The sequence below is a fragment of the Ruditapes philippinarum genome, unplaced genomic scaffold, assembly GCF_026571515.1.
Source record: "Ruditapes philippinarum isolate M1 unplaced genomic scaffold, ASM2657151v2 ctg6078_1_1_1_1, whole genome shotgun sequence".
In the NCBI taxonomy this organism is placed as follows: domain Eukaryota; kingdom Metazoa; phylum Mollusca; class Bivalvia; order Venerida; family Veneridae; genus Ruditapes; species Ruditapes philippinarum.
Window position 1 is genome coordinate 1 of NW_026851567.1, and position 22188 is coordinate 22188.

The following is a 22188-nucleotide window of genomic DNA, read 5'->3' on the forward strand; positions in this document are numbered from 1 at the left end:
TAAGGGGGCAGTAACTTTTCCATTTTCGCTTCAACTAAGACATTTCCTTCTTAAATTGAGGTAAGTATCCTAAACAAATGATAATTTCGCGCAGGATTGAATTCCGTATGATTTGATGATGGGCCACTTAATTCTTACACTCCTGCCAATCCTGGTAAATATAGTACCATCAGAATAAAATTGAAAATTAAAACATTCCACAGACCATTTTTTAATGACACTAAAACATTTTACAAAAATTGACTATATTTTCCTTTGGATAGCAATTTAATAATTTAAAAAAAAAATTCAAAGAAAAAATGTTGTTTTTTTTATTGATAATATTTTGCCATGGCAAACTTTTTTGTAATTGCCATGGCAAAATGAAAAAAATTAGAGATTGCAATAAAAACATAACAATAGCACCAATAACATGTCATAGGATAAGTTTTAGAATGTTTTGTGATGTTTTAAAAAAAATAATTGCCATGGCAAAATGCCGAAATGCCATGGCAAAACACACTTTGCCATGGCAAATGCAAACTTTCAATGCATTTTTACAAAAAAAGTATTAAAGATAGAAAAACAAAACATATTAACTTTTAAACCTTTTAGTAAATATGACAATTTAAGATAGTTTTCATTTTTTTAAAGCGCGTAAAAATAGGGGTTGAATTTGCCAAAAACTGGCGTGGCAAAAAGAAACCGGCAGCTATTATTTACAAAATACTTAATTGCTTATCGGCCTTTTAACCGGTATTTTCGCACATTTTGTGATATTGGTATTTAACTTCAAGAGATTTTAAGGAAATTAATGACGAAACGCTTTTGCATCAACAATGTGTTTTATAAAGTTGCTCTAATTTATGAAAAAAATATCCATGTAAAAAAGTTACAATCAGACAGTTTCACAGTACGTCACTTACTCAAATGCCAGTACTCATTAGTATAATTCGTACCTCATATCCTCACCTATCTGGTCCCCTGAACACTAAATAGACATATTGAAATCAGGAACAAAGGGTTCGAAATGCTTGATAAAACTTCCATATATATATTGTTTGGCTGGAGTCTATCTTAAGTATCAAATTAAGCATACAATATGTTTTGCCAGTTGAATTTTTAAGACTTAAATTTAGTAAATCACATGCAATTTTCAAAGCTTCTTGATTTTTTTATGAAATGCCACAAAAGTCCCTAAGCTTTTAAATACCTATAACTTATTGATGCTTAAAATTTGTTTTATGTTTCCAGATTTTATATCAATTCTATAAAGATTATTTGAAATGTGTCTCATGTATGCAGCATTTGCCCCAAAGCCGCCTCTTGTAATAAGCAAGGTATCACAACTCGAAAGAATAAGTTGTTCTATGACAGCAAATTTAAATCCGTCACAAGCTTGTCGTTTGAATCCTCTAAGGACGCCTAATCTATCAATGTGAACAACAGTTCCATTTGTCCTAATGGCATTGCCAAACATGCTGTGAAATTTATTTCGAATGTAATTCGAATCGGATGCTAAATACAAAACAAATAATTTAGAGTCAGCATATTGCTTAAAAAAATTAAAAACAGCTGTTTCGTTCAGTTTATATTTGAAAATGTTATCCTTTGGTATGGTTGGATTCCCACCTGTTCGCACATGACTGCAAACAAGAGACTTTTCTCGAACGTAATGCTTTTTAAAATGATTTAAATAGTCAAAAATAGTTCGAGCTGGTTTAAAAAGCGCACTCAATATCAGGGAATACGTCTCTTGACGTGTATTGGTCGATAGCCACGTGTGTCGATCCCTTAAATCTCTCCTTGCAACTAGATGACTGACAATATTTGAATTGATTTTTAAAAATATAATGTCCCATGGCCATCCACGTTCAAAATCGAAATTTTGAATATTTTTGAAAAAAGGATTCCCATCAATAAAATCAAAATGTTTAGTGTTATTTTTGCTGACGGTTTTAATATAGTTGCGACACATAGACCAGTTGTAAAAATGAGGAATAAGAGCATTTTCGATGCTGCAAGGTTTGTCAACGTTAATAACAAATGCTCTCGAGGTAGCCATGGCTAATAAAAAGGAAGACACTATGCCCCTTTGCCGATCTGCTAACCCTCCACATGATCTCGAGAAATCACATTCATACACTAGAAACCTGTGATGATGACAGTCTCCACCATGTGCCACATTGATATTCATCATCTTTATTGTGTTTAATATATCAAGACGTCTTGCTTCAGTAATGATGTTACTCATATCGCTGTTTCTTAGCATAGATGTATTTGACACAGTTACTTGTCCGTTGAGTGTGGCATATCTTTTCATGAAAACACTTTCAAAGACCCTAGAATCATCAGTTGAATTGGCTAAAGGTACAACTCCCTTTGAACTATACCAACTAGTTATTCCATACCAGTTCACTAATACCGTCAGGAATACCGCAACCTTAAATAAAATAATCAATTTCAACCAAATAAGGATGTGCATAATTTACGAGCAAATCAACAATTATATGCGAAATGCAATACATACAGTACTAAACAATTATTGAAAATAAAAAAACATAAGTAATATTTCAGGTAATAACTATATTTGTCCAATTAATTCAAATGGGTAAAGAAAGAAATAATTACAAATCAATCATTGTTTGACTTTTACAAATGAAGTTTTACTCTCTTTTCATTAGGAAAATGAGGAAATTGATACTATAAAAAATGTAAGTGGTCCAAATGAACTTTAAGTGAAATTTAATACTAAAAAGTAATTAATTTGATTACATCAATTAGACAGAATTGCATCATCAATGGATACATATATATTTAAGATATTTTTTACCCAAACACGCTTCGGACCTTCACGAATTCAACCCTTCCTATCAAAAGAGATTGATATAACATGAAGTAAGTATTTAGTATTTACATAATTTATATTGAACTCCCTTCTACAAGTAAACCCTCGTTCGAAAGTTATATTGACGGCGTACATTTGTTTTATTTTATTCGGTGAAAGTCAAGCATATGGTCGTCTTCACTTTGAATTGTTTGCACACTATTCGTTCGTAATACGTTGTAAATAAGTTTAGCATTTTTTATAATAATGAATCGTCTGGTTTCGAGATTCTTTCTATTCAAACTTACACCTCGGCTACGGACATAAATAAAAAGTTCGTTAGAGAGTATTCGGTGGGTTAAACGATATCTGATGACTTATCATTTCATTTAAAAATGTTAAGTACAATAATTCCATGTTAATGACCTTCAAATGTGTCTATATGAATTCCTTTCTGTGCCATATTTTTTTCGAAAGAAAGTTTTAAAATCACATGAAAAAAACAACAACAGAAAACGCTCGAAAAAGTCACATGAACCTTTAAATATTTAAGCGAATCGCCAATTTAATAAAATAAAGTCGCTAGGTGGTACAAATGCGACATGTGTTTGTTTTTATTTATCTCGTGACCACGAGTTACTAACTCGTGGCCACGAGATAGCTAAGTCGTGAACAGGAGATAAATAACCAATCATATTACACCATTTATATGAATTTCCCTAATTAAATAGACATGTGCAATAGTACAAGGATAATTCTACTTCACCAGCCTCTAAAAGTGTCATTTAGGCAACTTATTGATTGGTCAATAATTTTACATTTTGCGCCACTGTGACCCTGATTTTTGACCCAATGACCTCAAAATTATTGGATGTCATCTACTGATCAGGCGCAATGATCTTTTTGGGTTATATAAAGCATGGCTTATCCTTTCTAAATTATTTAACAGACAAGGACTATATCATATAGTCTTTCTACTGTCCATGGGCAATGTCCTTTCCAAATAAACAAGGTTAACAGGCCGTAGTACGTAAGAACTGACCAATTTGATCACTAAAATGTCCTAACAAAGAGCTCTTGTCATCAATTATGTCTGAATGGCCTTGAAAAGTGACTTATAAATATAATCCTAAAGACAAGTTCAAAGTGAATATCTTCAGTATTTTCAAAGATTAATATTGCGTGTAAAAGTAAATTGTTAAGTTTAAAACAAATCATTATAGTGTATTCTGATTGCTTAATTATCCCAAGGCCACGATTTAGCTATATCGTGGCCACGACTTAGCTATATCGTGGCAACGACATAGCTATCTCGTGTCCACGGCACAGTAACTCGTGGCCACGACATAGCTATCTCGTTGCCACGACTTAGTAGTAACTCGCGGCCACGACTTAGTAGTAACTCGCGGCCACGACTTAGCTATCTCGTGGCCATGATTCAGAAATTCGTGGGCACGACATAGTATCGCGTTGCCATGACCTATTTATCTTGGCCGCGACTCAGTAACTTGTGGCCACGACTATATTGTGGCCACGACTAATAAACTATTGGCTACGACAAAGGATCTCGTGGCCATGACTTAACTATCTCGTGGTCACGACATAGCTATATCGTGGCCACGACATAGCTATCTCGTGGCCAAGACTTAGTAACTGGTTTAACAGTTAAGGTTTGCATGATGTCGATTCCTGTTTATTTGATAGAATTAATATGTGCATGTCAAGGTCAATCATTAAAAAACTATTTACTGAAGAGATGGGCTGATCGTTCAAGATCATAGTTTCCTATTAGAAAGGGTTGATTGTTTTAAGACATTTGTCATTCCAATTTAAAACTTTGTCGACGTCAGATTTGAAACTTGCAACTGCAGACAGTCTCTAATCATGTGCAAAATTGTTTCAACGATAAAGAGATATATGTTTGAGTCCAAAATATGATAAACACGATCAACAAGGAAAGGCGGCGAGCAACAAGAGCCAGTGGCAAGGAGCCGGCACAGAAACAGGAACACGGACAGCCCAACCACCAAAACCACAAATAATTATTTACTGATAAGGAATTAAACGAAAACAAATAAATGATTGAAAAATATGCCCATAAAGTCGAAAGGCACAGGGGAAGGGGACAGGAGACCCGGGGAAAGGAGGGGATAAATAAAATAAATAAAAACTAGGGGCAAAGGGGAAAATACTTACCGTAGACGAGAAAACAACAAGGGACACAAGTGTCACCAAAACAGTGTGACACAACATAGACATACATCTGAGGAGCACAGAGGGGCGCCGCCTTGGAACGGTCAGCAGCATACATACTGCTGGGAAGTTTAAACCGGTTAATGGTGTACCAAACCTCGCTCTTAGCCCCGCCATGTTCCTATAAACAAGACAATGCAAATAAAATGAATCCCCGCCAAGTGATATTCTAACAGTTGTTATGGTTACAAAAGGTAAAATAAGTAAAATACCAAAATGATCATGTAGAAGCATATAAAAGTAAACCCAATGACCATAACAAAAGTACTCGATGTCTTAAAAGAAGACAGAGCAACAAGAAAATCACCTACAAGGGCCCAACGAAGCAAGACAGAAGACAAACATTAAGGCAATTCAGTCCCAAAGGTCTTTAAGAACTGTCGATCATAGAGTCTCCCATTTGGTCCGTCAGATGTAATTAAAAGAAGAAAGCATAGTGTCCAACTGTAAATGGGTTGAACACCAAGCATGCGGTATGTTTTAAAATAGTAGGGTCATAACCCCTTTTAATAAAACGTTTAATAATTTTAGTAAACACAACAGAAAAATTACAATGACCCAAGATCTTACGAAGTTTGTAAACAACATCCCCGTAAAAATCAGGCTGGCTAATCCCTTGTCGCAAAAGTGTTTTAGATCACTATTGAATTTTGAAATTAAATCAAAGTTACGATTGTAAAATTTTGTAAAATATTTACGTAATTTATAATAGCGGTAGCCTTGTTTGAGTAGCTTACCAGTAATGAAAATATTTCGCTCGTTAAAATCCTTTACGTTGCTACAAGCCCTAGCGAATATAATTAACTGAGATATATAAACCACATAAGATGTTGCATGCGGTACGTCTCCATCCAAATGAGGACAATTTACTATACTAAAATCAAAGTCATCTCTTTTATCTATCTTATGAATAATAAAGTCATGTTTTTGAAAAAAAAAAACATATATTTGTATCATCAGAAAGAAAGTGGCTGTGGAATGTGTTAATTTTCAATTTTATCATAATGGTATTATTTTTACCAAGATTTGCAGAAATGTAAGAATTAAGTGGCCCATTATCAAATAATACGGAATCAATGCAACGCGAAGTTATCATTTGTTTCGGAAATTATTTTTATAAAATATACAGCCTCAATTCAGAAGGAAAGGTTCTAGTTAAAGCAAACTTGAAAAAGTTACCGCCCTTTAAAAAGTACTTATCATTTGCATTAAATCAAAACACATATTTTGCGAAGATAATGACTATAAACTTTAGCTGTAGGTTGGTTTAAAATTTGTTGTGTGATGTTTTTTTTAAATTTTATTTGATTACTATGGTGGCATATTTCTGCCATCAGATAACCTGATAACTAACTAGTTAATTAAGAGGTTAATTAGTTAAGTCTTAATTAACTGGTTAGTTATCAGGTTAACTAGTTACGTAACTAGTTAATATTTTCAATAAATAAAATATCATAACGGGAAATAAATGCATGTTAGTGCCTGCAACTGCCATCTCTTATTATCAGCTTAATATTAAGAGGTTAACTAGTTTCGTAACTAGTTAACCTTTTAATTAACTAGTTAGTCAATAGGTTAACTAGTTACATAAATACTTAACTAGTTAACCTCTTAATTAACTAGTTATTTAAGAGGTTAACTAGTTACGTAAATATCTAACTAGTTAACCTATTAATTAACTTGTTAATTAAGAGGTTAACTAGTTACGTATTTACATAACTAGTTAACCTCTGAACTAACTAGTTAATTAAGAGGTTAACTAGTTACGTAACTAGTTAACCCGTTACCACTTATCTTTAAATAGCATTGTTTTGCTCCATTGCATTGATACACAGTCACACTTAAGTCATTGCAGACATTAGAAGGGATTTACATTTGTGTTTGGAGGCGAAATAGAGGTAAATATTTTCAACTTTAACAAATATATAATGATCCTAATGTTTGATATTGATAAAATATATTTACAATAGATATTATCTAAAGTACAGTCACAAGTTTATTAACATTCATAGGATGCTTTGTGAATTGAATACGGTTCCAGTAAAACTGCGATCGCTCGAGGTCGCAGGGGACCGAGCCTAAAGTTTGAGGGAACCGATGTTTCGAACGACCCGATTTTCAATTCTCCGTCTGTTAAGAAATATATTTCAGTGTATTTCAAGTATAAAGACTAGTATGTTTAACATATTCCAGACTTTACACCATTTAGAACATATTTACTATATTTGTTCATCTGTATAACCGCCTCCGTGGTCGAGGGTTAAAGTCGATGACTTCTCATCCAGTAACCTCTCTGACCATGGTTCGATCCCTGGGAGATGCTTTGGTAGTTTAGCGCGGAGGAAGGTAGTCTAGTACTGGTGTTACTCTCCAGGAACGATGGTTAAAAAAACTACCCGCCTATATGACTGGAATAATGTTGGGTTATCAAACTATAAATACTTGAAATTATAAAGAAACTGCCCTATAATTCTTTACAGTCTAAAAGCTAAATTAGGATGACACGTGTGAAAATATGCAATGAAAAATGAATATTTACATTGCAAATACAGGAAATGAAAATGCGCATTTTACTTCATCAATTTTTCTTAATATTTCATTGAGAAGTATGTAATAAATTTAAAGAAATATTGTATTAATTAGGAAAAGAATTTATTTCAGGTGTGTGATTAAAGGCTTGTGTGTTAGATTGTTATTGTGGCACAGATGGTTGTTTACTGAGAAGCTGTGAAACATAATTATACAGGCCATTTTTCTCTTAGGTAAATACATGTTAGCTTTTTTTCTGACATTGATATAAAGCGGTGACTTTCTTCATCAAGCATGAAAAAATTGAAATTTCTTTACTTGATATATATGATGTATTGATTTTTGTAGTGAGATAAAAAATAATAATGTAATTCATGATATGCATTTTTTTCAGATGTGTAGACCAGTGTCATTGAAATCAGTTTACTGCCACTTTGTACAGGTAAATAAACAAATGGTATTTGTCAATTATTATTATGGTATTTTCTGTATTGGTCAGTCATTTCTACATAAGTTCTATTTGGAATGACTCAAAAAATAGTTTACACCTGCCCTTTCTCATCCCTTTTTAACATGCTTATTAGTCATAATTTCTTAAGACAGATTAAGGCCTTTACTATATACTTTCAGTTCCGGGCATTCATTTTCGTCAAGTAAGGCCATACATATTTAATGTTTGAAAGCTAAAGAGGAAATGTTCATTGTTTATATATATACTCGGTAAAAAAATCTTTGTGCATTTACAAGTTTGACCAAATAGTTTACCAAAGTTTTTGTTTGACATGAACTGACATGATTATTGGCATATGTTCCTAACTTTTCTTTTTCAGGAGGTTCTTGTCAGATTGATGAATGTGAAATTAAGAGGACCCATTTTGAGAATGCTTTTATAAATGGAATCAAGAGAGATAATTCTAAAATGTGATACTGTCAATGTGACTAACCTTGAAGTAAAATGATGACACAATGGTTTTTTTTCAATGTCATGGGCATATAATGAAGAGGTACATGATTATTTGTATACACTTTTTCTTAATAAATACTGTCTAAATGTTTGACATGTTTAAATGCCAAAACAGGACTCAACGCTTATCTAAAATCAGTAAGATTGTCACAAAGAGCCAAATGTATATTAATTATTTCAATATCATTTAATGATGCAATCTGTTACTATAATTTAGGAACAAAATTTGATAGCAAAACCATTTGTGACATGTAATTCACTTAAATTGTAATTGAAATTCAAGTTTTCATTCCTTTCACCTCAAGGCATTTGACATTCAAATATTGACTTTTCATGAAGTAAGCAGTCTGCAAAATCTAATCATCTCATCTTGACTTAGCTGTCTATAGATTATCAGAATCACTCACGATTATATATTTAAATGACTTTAAAAGGTTGTGTTGCTAAGCAAATAGATTAATTTAATTGGGGTGTCCATAGTCAAATTAAGTTATGTACCTCAAACCACTAACATTAAAATATATATTATGCTCATCATTGAGTAAAATATTTAAATCATGAAAATTTATTGAATTCTTTCTGAATATGTCTAATTTGAATGAAATAATGAAATGACTATGCATTGGAAGCAATGTTCCTTCGTACGGGACAAAAAATTGGTCCTTTCTTTAAAAAACTGTCAGTTTTCTAACGGCACTGTATATTTATATTGTGACCACCTATAGTGTTGTGCTTTTTACATTAAATAGCTACTTTATGTAAACACAAAACATGCTTATTTAAGGTTTACACAGAGACTGTGTAGCAATTATCAATGTTTTATTATATCAAATATGGATTCTTTAATGTGAGAAAGCAATCCAGCTAGCTTAATAGGGCGGTGGTTCTACTCAGATGCTCGTTGTGAAATAATGCAAAGAGGGGCTGAGCTCTGGCATCGGTCATGCATTTTCCAGTTATATAGCTTTATAAATCAGAGCAATTCGAATAGAAAAATGCTGAGAATGGGTTAACTTACATGTAGGGAATATCTCAGTCAGCAAAAACTTTGTTCAAAACTATATTTCAGAAAACTGAAATGCTTGTTTGACAAGTAAGGGAAGATAGATTGCGGTGATAACTTTATCACCAAGAACACGAGACACCCATTTTAAATATTACAGCTCAGAGTTAATTTTTCAAAATAATTAATTCTGTTTTCAATGTTTTTTATTTTAGATGTCAGTTGATCTTGTCAAGTACTTTTATTTTAATTTTTTATATTTTTGATTTTACTAGATCTTGAAATATTTCATACAATATTAATATATTTATTGAATTAGGAATATAAAGTCATGAAATACCTATATCAATTATATAATTAAAATGTGTTCTGTCTAAAACTAAACAGAGAGGTATAATGTTTAAAGAAAGAAGAAACCCCAGTGGAATTTGATTCCGTAAAATAGAGAGAAATAAGAATCCCTAAAGAAAGCCCAACACGGCAAAACAGAAAATGTTGCGTGCTCGGTTTGATTGAGCCCGTTCATGGACGGTACTGTCAAGTGCAAACTACCGTCCACGCCCCCTAGCACCGGCTTAAGCAGAATTCAACATTTAAACATGAAATAGTAAAATTTTGAATTTAAAAACATCCGCAGATGTGTTCATACGGCGGTTATCATGGAACCTTCAATGTGACACTTCCGTGCCATTCCATGAAAAGCGGCGTATGGTCCCCAAGTAATAAAAAACGTGTGCCCTAAACGAGAAAACAATGGGCGGAACTAAATAAAATGGAATTTTGAAAGGGGATCAGAGGTTATGAAGCAAGCATATCACAGATATGACGTCAAAAGACAAATTTAAAAAGCAGGCCACATATCCTAAGGGTGATTCAACAGTATTCAAGTAAAACTTGTAAACTTGTGTTTCATTTCAGTTGCTATATAGATACATTAGTATGGCTGTAATGTACACTAATAAGGACGCCTCAAGGTTCATGCTAATTTTCATAGAAATTCAGAAAATGTATTAAAAAGTAAAATAATGTGAAGCGAACAAAGAAAATAACTTATACATTGTAAGAGACTTGCAATCCACAGAATTTATATAAAGAGGCAAAAATAGTCCTTAGTAGTATGTCAGTCACACAGTAGAGATGGTAATCAATATTGCATAATCAATCATGAATGACTCGAACCTTTTACTTTCCTTCATTTTTTTATTTTATCAAGTTGGTATTTTTTTAAATATATTGGATGGAGGCATGCAGCTTTGAAATAGTTGTTACCTATGTATATTTGACAGCAATTTCACATGTTGTAGCTCTTTGAAAAAAAATCACTTGAGTTAAAAAGTATATATGTTATGAAATTTTGGTTACCTCCCCCCCCCCCCCCTATAAAATGGCAAGGGCATATAGTGTTACCCTGTTCTGTCATCATCAGATTTTGGTTGTTTGCATGATTTTATTTTAGAAATATTTGGTTCCATTTATTTACAGATATTTGTTTGATCATTGGAATAAATACAGTTAAAGTACACTGATTTTCATTTATACACTACAATCCATTATCATATCTTGAAATGTTTTCCATGATAAATACATATATATTTATATATGGAATATATATATATTGTCTCAACCTTGACTTGGTGGTTTTGTTAGCATAATATTAACTTAACAAAAGTTTGAAGGAATTATATTTCATAAGGTATGCAAACAAGAGCTGTTGGAAGAACAGCATGCTCAACTTTATGCTTCGTGCTTTACAATAAAAGAGCCTTGCTAATTTAAAATGTTCTAAGTTAACGAAAGGACCAATTTATTTTTTCAAACCCATTATACAGATATAAACATTGGAGAGAGTCCTAGTATGCTCGCAAAGAAATGTATAAAATTTCAACTTATTTCAAAGCCATATGTCAATGGAATACGAAAATATCTTGAATTCATAGGCAAACTTTAACAAATGGGTGCATGATCGGGAACAAGACTTAGTGTACAAAGTTCCAATGTCATATGTCAAAGGACTTTGAATATATTTGAGATGGTACACGCCGACGCTCAGGTGACTAGGATAATTCTACTTATTCTTATCGAATAGTCGAGTAAAATTTGACTTCTGCTGTGAAAGTAGGAATGGCATCCGCTTGTAACAATAGACCGCTCTACAATCAAGAACTGTATGATACATAATGCGCTCCCAGCAGTGCTTTCAGCGCTTTGATTCTTATCTGGAATTGACTTTTCTATCGGAAAGAAAATGCTTGTTACATACAAACTTATATCAACTTGCGTTATGGACCTTTTAAGGTTGGTGGCACAAATTGGCAATTCTATATGAGAATGGGTGAGAAACCGGATTGAGTGCGACCGCAATGTTATCAGATGACTAATCTCATTATGACATGAGTGCTTTTTATTCCCTTTTGAAGGTGTCATTATCTGATAATGATCTGTGATGTTGGCGGTATGCTTTACTATTCTATTTTACCTTGATTGTAAAATAGTTTGAGTTGTAAAGCAGTAATTGTACCAAAACACAAATTAATTTGTATGCAATATATATCTTTGAATTTAAAGAACAGAAAATGTATGCAAAATACATTTTCATTCAATGTTGTAATTTAACATCCAAGAATAAAGTAATTCAAACAACCATTTGAAATCGTTTTCTGTCATATCTTTGAATTGCAACTTAAGATAGCCAAACTAGCAACACTAACAAATAATAGCAAACTCTCACACAAAATGCATAGGTCATTGCATAAACCAAGATATGCATTACGTATGTTTAATTACTGGTATCATTTAAACACGCATGATTCATATAAGATCGAAAGCATATAATGAAAATATCAACAAACACAAAAAAATAGGTAATTGTACAAATGTGCCATAAGGCATTTTTAATCAATGTTATAATTCAAAAACACGCATCCAGGAGAGCATCGGTGGACATTTGTGAACATTGGATACGGGCCTATCGATAAATCCCGGTATCAACATAATCCGGTACCATAACAGTGATAGTGGATCTTCCCAATGTCGATACCGGGTAACATAAGGAATCTATTTAGGCATACATTTTCTATGATTAAAGTGATCGAGCAAAGTCGATCTATGCCCCTGATCCATGAAGATGATTATTTACTTTCATTTGATTCGTCATTTCTCAATGTGTATAATAAAGTTTGACGTTTGTGCTGTAAACTCGACTGCAATATCAGAAATACCTAAATTAAAGGTGTTATGAAGCCCATTTATGACACGTGTCGCACGTGTTGCCAATTCATGGATGTACAAGTGTCAGTGTTGGAATGGTCCCTTCTTTCCATTCTTTAATTGCATAAAAGAGTACAATGTGTAAAGCAACATTTATTTTACTTTATTACAAGTTTTAACAGAATGTCCTATGTACAAAAAGTATTATGCTTCACCGAGATGTGTTTAGCAATATAGCAGTTACCTAATATTACGAAGAATTTTATATGAATAAAGTGTCTTTTTTATTATTGACAAACTACGTTGTGTTTTTCTTAGTTCTCTTTTTTTGGACATACTAAAAGAGAAAGATATTCTGTTACAAACAAATATAACATTGCATGATTTACACCATTATTCATTTCTTAATGTATTTGTATATCTTCCTGTTTAGGTAATGATTTGTGTATCGACGAGGACATGGAATGTTGTAAAGTAATTTTCAAAACTTTCAATTTTTTAATGGACAGGTGCCACAGGGTTGGTGGTTATAATAAGATACATCAATAAACCATTTGATTAGTTTATGTTTTATAACATGCCTTTTCATGGGTCAGTACAAATGATTACTTTAAGGCCCGATTACGTTTCATTTAGGCATGTAATTTGTTTATATAAGAATTGGATATGTATAAGTCAGACAATAAAATTATCACAACTGAAAGTCTAAACTTTCAAAGGCACTGGACAAATAAACAGATACACAGGAAATTGACACGATGCTGTGAGACAAGTGCAATAAACAAGGGAATATCTTGCCGCTCATGCCTGAAGTTAGCATATAAGAAATATATAATAGAAAACATGTTTTAAAGACTTGACAGACAACAAAATTGGATTTTTCCTTTCCTTTTTTACAAATACAGTAGGGTGAACGTTTCGGTTGTCAAAAATAGCGTTTTTCGTGCGTCCGTTTTTCGTGTAACGTGCGTGCGTATAGCGTGCAACGTGCGTTTGCTGAAACGCTTTCTCAAGCGTGCATCGTTTTCAAGCGTTTAACGTTTTTCGTTTTCCGTGTATCGTTTTTCGTTTATCGTGCGTCTGAAAGCGTGCGTTTCTTATTTAGCGTGCGCTGCGTTCGTCTAAGCGCTTAAGTACCGTGTTTTGCGTCTGTTACTATTCAGAAGAAAAAGAATATCTTAGATAGATATATTATGTAAATTTCTTGTTTCTTAAACATGTAAGAGATGTTCTGTGTCCCTGTCAAAGAATAGAAATATTATATAAAGAAGTATTATTGTGATGTTTACATTAAAGTTTTAAAGTTTGTGACCTCGCGGTGAATACTGGTCAGATTTCTACATGCTTTACGCCGAAGATTAATTAGTTTTAATCCTAGTTTACATACGCATATAAGTTACTAATTAATTGCAACATTTTTGATATTAAATTCAGCAAACAGGTGTTTATATGCGTACCAATATATATTAGATATGAAGTTCGTCAGACATCAAATGATGGTAATCAGACTAGCACCCCACCCCCTTTACAAGTTCATCTTCTGACTTTTCATCAAAGACTGTCCGAACCCGATCCGAATCCTATTTAGGGTGATAATTATTTTAGACAGTTCCTCCCTATTTTTCTTGACAGATTTATATTGATATGTAACAGCCTGGCAGGGACTCGAACCCCTGACACTCGGAATACCATTCCGCGGCTCTTGAGTTCCTCCGAGCTATTCGGCCGCTTACACGTTTTACTTGTTAAAATACTGAATCGTTATAAACCTACTGTGTATGCAAATATTTCTTCGAATTTCCCAGGGTTACTTAGCATTGTGATTTAATTTCTACCTGGGCTATACAAATGTTATATCAGTCACAGGGTGAGAAAAAAGTGCATCCTGACATGGACTCGAACCCGTGACCCTCTAAATACCGTACCGCGGCTGTACCGACATTTGTTAATAGTTTCATTATTTGTACATGTATAGTGAACATTTTACTAATTATACATTGTATTATTTCTATATTTTTGTACAAATAAAAATAGCTAGATTTTTTTCTAGATAAATTCTATGGTGGCTAAAATATACCATGATGTACTTTTTAGACATGTTATCACAACAGACAGGCTAAGCCACCCTTTACAAAATTCCCCTATCTGTCAGCTCATTATCAAAGCATAGACTACTATTTTTGTATGTGGCCTGGGCTTTTAAAGCCCTTTATTTTGTTTCAAGATCTGTCTGACAGTCATATTGATGTATTGTTATTACTTGTGATATTTAATAAATATATGTTTTGTTAAATAATGATACCTTGATTAGGGATTTCTATGAATTTCAACCAGTCCAATCAAACAAAGAGAATACAATGATATAGCAATATTCCTATTATGTACAATAAAAAACAGTTACAATTATTATTTTAGCAATCTTAATAAAATTGTCAATCCTTGTTTCCCGATCCAGTTCAGTGTTTACATGTTAAAAGTTAAATGAGCCGCGTCACGACAAAACCAACATAGTGGTATGGCGACCAGCATGGATCCAGACCAGCCTGCATATCCGCGCAGTCTGATCAGGATCCATGCTGTTCACTTACAAACCGTATAACAAGTAGAGACACTGTTAGCGAACAGATGCGCAGGCTGGTCTGGATCAATGCTGGTCGCAAACCTATTATGTTGGTTTTATCGTGACCCGGCTCAAATATATCTTAATCTTATATGAGGTCCATATTATAACCCACTTTGATAAACATATATAGCTTTTTTTATTTTTATTCTGTATATTATCTAAAATCACTTTAAAGATTTATCAATCCGTAACCATTACTTAACATAATACCCCTTTAAGATACCCGAGATGAGCCTGTGTCGCCCTTTGCTAACTTAAAAGTATATAACCTATCCATATATAACCATATAATTCTTTGAAGATTTTTCTCAGCTAGGTATGCTGTAGTCCCAAGTCACTTGTTTAACTTCCCTCAAGTAAGTTATAACCTCAAAACTGATAAAATTCTAACTATAATATACTTAAATATCACCTATGTATTTATTTAAATTTACAAAAACCCATTTTGCATACTTATATCTTTTGGGACCTGTACAATTTCAATTGATTGTAATTTTAATTTTCCTACAATATCAATTTTATGCTTCATAGGTAGGTCAGTTCATTAAAAAGAGCTTAATACAAGATCCCTATGAAAAGTAATGTAATTGATAACTCAATCCAAATAAACTTTATTAATTAAAAGCTTTAATTAGATGACTTAAAAAAGAAGATTTCAATAATTGTCCATGAAAAATATAAATGTTATAGTAAATTCCATGTGGACCCCAACTATTAAAGAAAGCAGTGCCACATAAAATGTTGATACACTGGGTAATTTTACCTTAAACTTAACCTCTTAGGAAATGATACAGAATTTTTTATATAACATAAATCTTTTATATTAATATACAAACATATTTAATTGACTAAAATAAGGTAGTCCTAACAAATTTCATTTCAAAATATGAGAATTATGGCAAATCTCCTAAGATGCCTAAATGTCCTAGAAAATGCACTAAATCACTACAAAATATGAAAATTTTACCTAATTATAAGAGCCTTGGAATTTAAACAAAGCTATAAGAGGAACATTAATCTATCATATTAATTAACAAACGTATCTAATTGACTAAAGTAAGGAAGTCCCACCAAATTTCATTACAAAATATAAGAGTTATTGCAAATTTCCTGAGATACCTTACTGTCTTAAGATAGAACACTAATTCACTACAAAATGGGGATTTTTACCTTATTATAACAGCCTAGGACATGAAACAGAATTATAAGTGCAACATAAATCTATTATATTAATTAACAAGCATATCTAATTGATTAAAGTAAGAATATCTCAATAAATTACATTTAATATTAAAAAAATTATGGCTTATTTCCTATTATGTATAACTATACAAGCTTACACACTAATTCATTAAAAATGGGAGTAATATTACCTGATTATAACCTCATGGTAAATGAATCAAAGTTAGTTAAGCAACATAGTATTATTATATTAAGTAATACCTACATCAAATTGACTTATATAAGAAAATCCCAAAAAATTTCATTGAAAATTAAGAAATAATGGCTAACTTTCTATAATGCCTTATTAATAACTTTACCACACTAAATCATTGAAAATTTGGGTAAGTTTACCTATTTATAACCTTCTGGTCAAGTAAAGCCAAATAATGTTATACTATCAAGTACAACTACATCTAATTGACTAAAATAAGAAAACCCCATTGAATTATATTGACAATGAAGAAAGATAGGGTAAATTTTCTATGATGCCTATTTGTTCAAGCAAATACATTACATCTTTAAAAATGGGGGTAATTTTACCTTATTATAACCTCCTAGGAAATGAAACTAAGTTAGTAAGGCAACATATTACTATAATATTGAGTAACAATTACATCTGTTTGATTGATATGGAAAAAAATCCACCAAATTTCATTAAAAAATAAAAAAAGGTATGGCAAATGTCCTATAATGCAGACACTGAGGTGTTCAGATCCACTATCAGTAAGGAAGTGTTCCCTTCCCTGTCAGGGGACCATTACTGGCATGGTATATGGAATCACAAAAAGGATACTGTAAAACTGATTTTTTCATTTCTACAGCTAAGAACTGTTCACTATTGACGGGAGGAGTATGCAAGCGGACTGATAGCTTAGCCGGTAGTCAGCTTCGACACTGTATTCAAGGGGTCCCGGGCTCAAGTCCCAGTCAGGCTGCATATTTAAAGTGTGTCTTTACACAATGTTTGTATAACGCTAATGACGTCATGTCAATTATATGCACAGATGTGCAATACCATATTTACGGAGTGGCAAAATTGGCACCGGTGTGTGATAAAGCATTATATTATCACACCAGTGCCGATTTTGCGACTCCGTAAATATGGCATTGTACGGCCGTGCATATATTTTGACGTGACGTCATTAGCGTTATACAAACATAGTGTAAAGACATGCTAAATGTTAGCGTTAAACTATAGGCGCGTCAAAGAAAAATGACTCTGATTTCACTTTAAACAGTCTTTATTTTTAGTATGTGTTAAATAGAATATTATATTAAATTTGTGTATGTTCATTACTGAATTTATTGCACTCATTGAATAAAGTAAATATTATGCTCACCAGCTTGAGGTCGCATAATATAATTTGATTCAACTCGTGCAATAAATTCAGCATTGAACTTACACTCATTCAATATCCTCTTTTTAATACATATTAAGCGCACGTCAATAAATTTCAATTTTAAGTGATATGAAAAATAATTTCTGTTGCGCTGTCTTTGTAAATCCAATAACTTTACTTTACATCACAACCGGTTTCCTTATTTTCCTCATTTTTTACTCTCGACTACTGTTTCAGACCTAAAATAAAATTGCGTTCTCAATATAAATTATTTATATATACTCATATATTGTAATGCCCTAGAAATTTTACCTTTTTTTGATTTCACTGGATTTCAGTAGACTGTTTATTTCTACTTTCACTTTCGTTTTGAGAAGATTTTACTGGCGACAAGACAAGATAAATCATGCGGTGTCCTAATGAAACATACAGGACATCAACTTAAATCTATGTATTGTGCCAGCAATTTAATCATTCCTGATTCTGGAAGCTTTTCCCTTAATGTTATCCATTTCCCTTAATGTTATCCGTGGTAGAATCCTGTGTTTTTAATCTGTTTTCGTGACTTCTGTCAAAATAGTTTATTCCTTTATTTTACACTCAAGATTATATAGTTCGATTGTTTATGATGCAGCCTCACTTAATATATAGATATGCCTCATAAATCCATCTGAATTTAATTGTTAGCACTGTATATTTATAAAAATTTGCAATGCATAATTCAATGTCGGCCATGTTGGACTATTAATTAGAGATTACGTAGTGAATGCAAAGGATAGTTTTTTATTTGATTGCGCATAAAAAGGAACACGTTATCCTAACTATTTTACTTTCGATATTAGCGCACGATAGCTTATAAATATTTCTAAAAATCATTTGTTGAGGCTGTGACAAAAATTAATTTCGGTGCTAGGTTGAGTGCATTTCAGTTCTTACATAAACTCGTTTAAAATACATTTCTAGCTACCATACTGTATAGATCTATATGATAATCAAAATTTATCGCTAAACGATCTACATGTAGCTAAAGTTGTTAAAAACTTAAAATGATTACGATGTTTTAATAAAGCTTTAGAAACGTTTTCATTTTGCGTGCGTTTTAGCGTGCGTATATCGTTTAGCGTATTTCGTTTAGCGTATATCGTTTTGCGTGCGTCTGCGTATTTCGTTTCGTTTTGCGTGCGTATAACGTGCGTTCGTATAGCGTGTAACGTGCGTTCGTATAGCGTGTAACGTGCGTTTTGCGTGTAAACTGACACGTTCACCCTACTGTATATAAGATATATATAAAACGTTAACTTACCGAAAAAGAACGAATAAGCACGTCGGCGTTTTGAAGATCAACACGGGTGTTACATTTGTAATTCAAATACATTATTTCTATTCAAATATCACATTAAAAACAAAAGTCAGTTATTTATCAAATAATAATGTACTGTTTTCAAGATTTTCAATTTGTTAAAATTGTGAATATTAAGGGGACGGTCAACATATTAATACATGTTAAACATACTATTCTTCGTTCAATCAAACTATTGTATTTGTGTAACATAGTCAAAGATTCAAGTTAAGAAACGTAAACATAACGTTTCTTTTTACATGATAATTTTAATTTAGCTTATATATCATTTGACATAGTAATAATTATTTCTAAGCATGATTAATTGCATATAAAGCATAAAAGTGAACGAGAAAATTTATAAGCATATGCATGCATAAAAAAGAATATCAAAAGCCATGGGTTGATTGTTGGGGGCATTGATACCGGGCCTATCGATACCAGGATTTCATAAAGGGAAATAATAATGTTATTTTCGGCATAACTAACCCTTTTATCAGATGTTTGTCAAAATATTATTTTCGAGAAAATTACCTTATTTTAGCCAAAACACGCTAAAATTATTAACAAGTTAATTAATAGGTAAACTAGTTAGGTATTAACGTAACTAGTTAACCTCTTAACTAACTAGATAATTAAGAGGTTAACTAGTTAGGTATTTACGTAACTAGTTAACCTATTAATTAACTAGTTAATTAAGAGATTAACTAGTTACGTAACTAGTTAACCTCTTAATTTTAAGCTGATAATATAATAAAAGGATGGCAGTTGCAGACACTAACATGCATTCATTTCCCGTTATGATCTTTTATTTATTGAAAAAATTAACTAGTTACGTAACTAGTTAACCTGATAACTAACTAGTTAATTAAGAGGTTAACTAGTTACGTAACTAGTTAACCTCTTAATTTACTAGTTAGTTCTCAGGTTATCTGGTGGCAGAAATATGCCACCATAGATTACCTCTGGATATTCAATTGTATATCAAATGCAAGAAAGGTAGGATATTGAATGTTAGCAACGATACTAATAAGCAGTCAATAATTAATTATAACTTATTATATTTACATATTCAAGTGTCATTTGAATGACAGTAATACTTAGCCTCTTAGTAACTAGTTTACCTATTAATTAACTTGTTAATTAATAGGTAAACTAGTTACGTAATTAGTTAACCTGTTATCAATTATCTATAAATAGATATTGCATAATATTTGGAATACCTGTACAGTACCATAATTCTTCTTCTTGCGCGGGGTATGACTTAAATACGAAAATAGGGTTATACACATACTTTTCGTATAATTGAAACTAAACTTGTATTAGGTATTTTTATTTATTCAAAATTAAGATAAGGTTTAAAACATTCTTGCTTTCATAACATAACATAATTTTTATTTAGCATTAAACATATTATAAACATTTTATAGCCAGAATGGAGAAAATGTAATGTTAATAATGGTATACGCAGTGAGAGTAATGGTAACTATGTTTTCCAGAAGAACGAAACATCTACATTTTGAGTAAAACTATTAATATCACTGTTTATCCGTTGTACACTTGGTAATATTGATGACATGTCATAATAAGGATAAAATATCAAAGTGTTACAACGTTTATTAGGGGGAAAAACAACAAATTTAATTAACACTTAAATATGCTAGTATACATGTATGTGAACATAACAAAGAGTATTGTTGTACATAGTGTATTGATAACATGCTAATGTATTGTTTACAAATATAAGTATTTAGCAAGGTTACATATATCTTTTTAGAAGTAACATACAGTTACTTTTCAAATTTGAAGGCCAATGACTGAAGAGATAACGCAGACAAGCGAGGAGGAAATGAAATACTGTTTCCGGTTGTCGCAAATTACACGATTTGCAGGTTCTTTGTTCTCTTGGTATGTTATGATATCTTCCGGTTTCTATAAATTACTCATGTGCGGGAAACTCTAAATATTGACATCCCTAGTCTATTTTTTATTCGTTGTGACACTCAAGGAATACCAAGATTGTAGATGTATATCGAAGAGCCGCTGTCTAGTCGTGTTAAAAGAAATGTCAATTTCGAATTGATAATTCCATATATATATATACCCAATCTCAGTCAGTAATGTTTTAATCAGGGATGCCCAGTTGTTATTTCGGTATGCATATAGCCCCGGTCTGCATAGGATTTAAAAAAAAAAAAAAAAAGCGTTTTCCTTATTAAAGATGAATTATTTTGTTTCAGGATTTTTATCCAATATTTGATCATAATATTTGTTTGTATATAAGAAGTCGAAGTCACCCTAGTTCACCATTATATGCCGTTAAATTCGTCGACTTTTTTACACAGAGTACTCGTCTCAGAAACTTATTATATATAAGTTCGATATCAGCTGCCTTTTTCATACCCCATATTACTGAACCAAAGTTGTATATGGAACCAGCCAATAAGTCATACAATTGACATTTCTGTGCCACTGTTATTTATATATGTTTAAAGATTAAAAAAATAGTTTATACAGTGCAAAAGATGCGTGCTAAGCTACACATTTTTGTGGTGTGTGCCAATTACCGTTTGTGAACAAAGTGATCCCCAAGTACAAAACATTCATGCCCCAGTAATTCTCAACATCGTTTAACATTAAAAAAAGGGTTTCTGGAGATTTTGCAAAGAGAACCTGATCGTCTGCGAATAGTATAAAGTATAACTTTAGCTCATTTGATGTAAATATATCCCTTAAATTACTGTCTATATTATTTATGAGATGTCTATATAATTTATGAGATCGTTCACGAACAACATAAAGATCAAAGGTGTACTCGGATTTCCCTGCTTCAATCCTATGTTGTAGGTGAATAAGCTTGAAAGATATCTTTTATATCTAACACATGTTTTATTATTATA

At 32.1% G+C, this 22188-nt stretch overlaps 1 protein-coding gene across 1 annotated transcript in view; it reads right to left on the reverse strand.

Moving 5' to 3' along the window:
• Nucleotides 1–462: 462 nt before the first annotated feature.
• The window catches only part of LOC132745830 (uncharacterized), a 33715-nt gene continuing 11989 nt past the window's right edge, over nt 463–22188 (reverse strand). Inside the window, exon 2 of the mRNA XM_060734859.1 lies at nt 463–2422. Coding sequence (XP_060590842.1) covers nt 1193–2422 — 1230 coding nt within the window. The 3' untranslated portion in view covers nt 463–1192. The remainder of the gene's footprint in view (nt 2423–22188) is intronic.